Genomic DNA, 3,533 nt, shown 5'->3' with positions numbered 1-3,533 from the left:
AGAGCAAAACATTCTGATTGGCTAGTAATGTTAGTTTGGTTGAGAGTGAAAGCTGTGCTCCTCTCATACCATTGCTAGGCGAACTCATGGACTCGAGAGTGATATCAACAAGTTTTTTTTAAATGTAGGATTATTTTTTTCCGCAGCCAAACACTGCACGCCGGAGATCCGGCACGGTGCCGGAGAACTTTAAGCCCTGTATTTACTATTTATTATTTAGTATTATTTACTCCATGCAAATTACTAAATGTATTCATTTAATTAGAATAATAAGACACTATAGCAATCAAATAAAATGAGTATCAACAAAATCCATTGTTGTAAAATTGGTACAGAAGCTGCACCTGAAGTGTCAAATAGATTATTTACACAGACTGATGCATGAATAAATTTACACTGCAGTTACAACTGCATTAATAGTGTTATAAGATATATTGTTATATATATTTTTAATAATACTTTATATATGAAACTAAAACTGCCAGTAGAGGGCGGCAAGTCACTGTCTTAAAGGGATAGTTCCCCCCAAAAATGAAAACTTGCTGTTCATTTACTCACCTCAGGCCATCCAAGATTTAAGGGACTTTTTCTTCAGTAGAACAGTTAAGAAGATTTTTAGCTGAAACCGTGGTCCTTGGTGATTCATAAAAGGCAGGTCAGCTACCGACACTTGAGAATCAAAAAAAGCATATTCAGGTAAGACAAAATTAATTAATACCCATGGCTACTGACTAGGCCTATATATTGAGTCTTATAAAGCGAAACGATTGGTTTGTGCAAGAAAGTGAACATTATTTACAATACTACCTGATTAAAAGCCTCAGGTAAAACCGAAGTAATTGACTCTAAATGATGCAACAAAAAAATCTGTCATCATGTTACTCACCCTCATGCTGTTCCAAACCTGTATGAGTTTCTTCTGTTGATCACAAATGAAGCCATTCTGAAGAATATTGGTAACAAAACCGTTTACGGTAACCATTTACTTCCACTGTATTGATTAAAAATTTTTAAAAGTGATTTAAATGACTCGCTGGCTAAATTTCGCTGATGCTGGCTGTTTTTTTGGCTGGCTGGCTTTTGAATGGCGAAGACGTGCTCACCCACAGACATTCACAAGTTCATTTTGAAGTATTAGCAAAACAACAAAGCTAATTCTTTTCACAGAACTTATGTAATTACCCCATTATACATTGTGATATAGCCTGGTTCGTTGGTCCGTTAGATCAGATTGCTTTCTCACTACAACCGAACCGCTCCAGAGTTCGTTTTCAATCGAGCCAAGACCACCTCGTTCAGGCGATCTCGGACCGATTGTTTTGGCACGGATCCGAGCGTGATTGCCATGTTCACATATGCCCAAACTAACCGAGCTAAGAGGGGAAACGCGCCAGGTTCCGAAACAACGGGCCAGGTGTGAAAGCACCCTTAATGCTTAGTATGAGCACTACAGCTACCTCTACGCAAACCCTGTACAAGCATGCAACCATTCGCATAATATCCTAGTTGTATGAAAAATAATGACCATAATTCACAGTACATGCCGAACCTGGTTAGTTTCATTTTATCAACCAATACCTACAGTCTCAGTTTTTCTCAAATACTGGATATCTGGCATTCTTTCTTTTTTTTTTTGAAGAAACTCAAAAGAAAAGTGGGTGTGAGAGTATTATGAAGGGAGAAATAAATCATTTTCATGAAGCTACAAAATATAAAACACTTATGTTAAAAATACAACATATGCCAAAGAATGGAAAGTGCAATAGTTTTTTCAACTCACAATCTCAGCTATAAGTAGGATACCAGGAATACTCCTGATGAAGTCCATGTCTACCATTGCTGGGATTCCAGAACTTCTCTGAGGTTCACTGGAGCTGGTCTGCGTGTTGACCTTCCCAGGAAAATCCGCCATTTCTTCTCAGTATTAGGAGTTGATTACATAAAAATGTCACTTTGAAAAAGAAAAAGGAAATAATGCAGCACAGTGGAGACACACCAGAACAGATAATGCAGGTGTCGTCACTACCTAACAACTCAGCCTGAACAGATACGTTTTCTGTCTCTCTTTCACACCCTCCCTCTCGCTCTCTCTCTACACCTTTGCACACCTACAATGTATTTACAGTGAGATCATGTTAGGCGGATACTGTGTATCTAAGTAATAAATAACTTCAGTAAGAATGATAAAGTGAGAACCCTCTACCGTCCTCTTGTAAAAAAAAAACAATAGAAGTCAAAATTGGGGGTTAACAAATTGCAGTGTTTACAAGTTACAATGTCAGAATCACTGACAAATCAATTTGCACAAAGATCACATCTCTTTTTTTAATGACCCCTATTAGTTTAGATGCACACAAGGTAATAGTTTCTCAGGATATATATAAGTAACGGCTACTTTTAACAGTCATAACATAATCATAACATAATTCAATTCTAAGATTTTTTATTATATGCAGAATACTCTTCCTGTATGCAATGCTCATTGCACTCCTTGCTTTGAATCACTCACATTATAAAAAAAACTATAAAGATTAATTCATCAACGTCTTACATCTTTCACTATCCTTCACAACAGTCATTTTTGTACTGCAGTCGTTGACTCTTGTCTGCAGCGACCAGATGTAAAACTTTCATGTCATGTATTTTTGCTGTTTCTGTACTATACTCTCCATGAGGTATGAAACGGCCTTTGGTCTCTATGCCGAGTACGTGTCAGCTGTTCACCTACTGGGGTAGTAAAAAATTCATTGTTGTCAGAATTGGGATTCGAACCCACAAACTATAAAGATTCATTCATCAACGTCTTACATCTTTCACTATCCTTCACAACAGTCATTTTTGTACTGCAGTCGTTGACTCTTGTCTGCAGCGACCAGATGTAAAACTTTCATGTCATGTATTTTTGCTGTTTCGGTACTATACTCTCCATGAGGTATGAAACGGCCTTTGGTCTCTATGCTGAGTACGCGTCAGCTGTTCACCAACTGGGGAAAAAATGCATTGTTGTCAGAAGTGGGATTCGAACCCACGCCTCCAGGGGAGACTGCGACCTGAACGCAGCGCCTTAGACCGCTCGGCCATCCTGACACATGGTGCTAGTAGTGATGTTTTGCCCTCTAGTGGTGTGAATGCACAGCGTTTAAAACTACTTTCACTTTTCTCATTTATATTTGCTGTTTTCTTAATGTAACAGTCAAAAACAGCAATGCATACAATTCATATATGATATAATGCAACACATACAATATAATTTAATATAATTTATAATATAATTTTTGCCCTGTGACATATAGCGTGGCCATTTCTATAACACCAAAATTGAGAACACATTGTGAGATTCAGTAAAGCTAGGATAAAAACTTAAAAGTAATCCTAAACCTATGAGCAATGACTGAAATTAACCTTTCCATTTAGGGGTGACATTTTCTTTCTTATATTGATTTCCGGGGCGATTGATTTAACTTTATAAGGGAGTTTTCTAAGCCTATTACATTAATTTAATATGTATTATTATTTACAGGGGTTAAAGAAGA

The 3,533-nt window shown here is 37.2% G+C and overlaps 1 protein-coding gene and 1 non-coding gene across 2 annotated transcripts in view; both read right to left on the bottom strand.

Annotated features, from left to right (window-relative positions):
• LOC107686352 (plasmolipin-like) overlaps positions 1-2,025 on the bottom strand; it is a 16,571-nt gene extending 14,546 nt beyond the window's left edge. The window contains exon 1 of the mRNA XM_016483319.1: positions 1,781-2,025. Coding sequence (XP_016338805.1) covers positions 1,781-1,912 — 132 coding nt within the window. The 5' untranslated portion in view covers positions 1,913-2,025. The remainder of the gene's footprint in view (positions 1-1,780) is intronic.
• Positions 2,026-3,004: 979 nt separating this feature from the next.
• Positions 3,005-3,087, bottom strand: trnal-cag (transfer RNA leucine (anticodon CAG)). Its single transcript has one exon. It is a non-coding gene; the product is annotated as a tRNA-Leu (tRNA).
• Positions 3,088-3,533: the final 446 nt, after the last annotated feature.

Source organism: Sinocyclocheilus anshuiensis, unplaced genomic scaffold (genome assembly GCF_001515605.1).
Source record: "Sinocyclocheilus anshuiensis isolate Anshui unplaced genomic scaffold, SAMN03320099.WGS_v1.1 scaffold481, whole genome shotgun sequence".
Lineage (NCBI taxonomy): Eukaryota > Metazoa > Chordata > Actinopteri > Cypriniformes > Cyprinidae > Sinocyclocheilus > Sinocyclocheilus anshuiensis.
The sequence above is the reverse complement of the archived record's forward strand: the minus strand, read 5'-3'. Positions and strand labels throughout refer to the sequence as shown.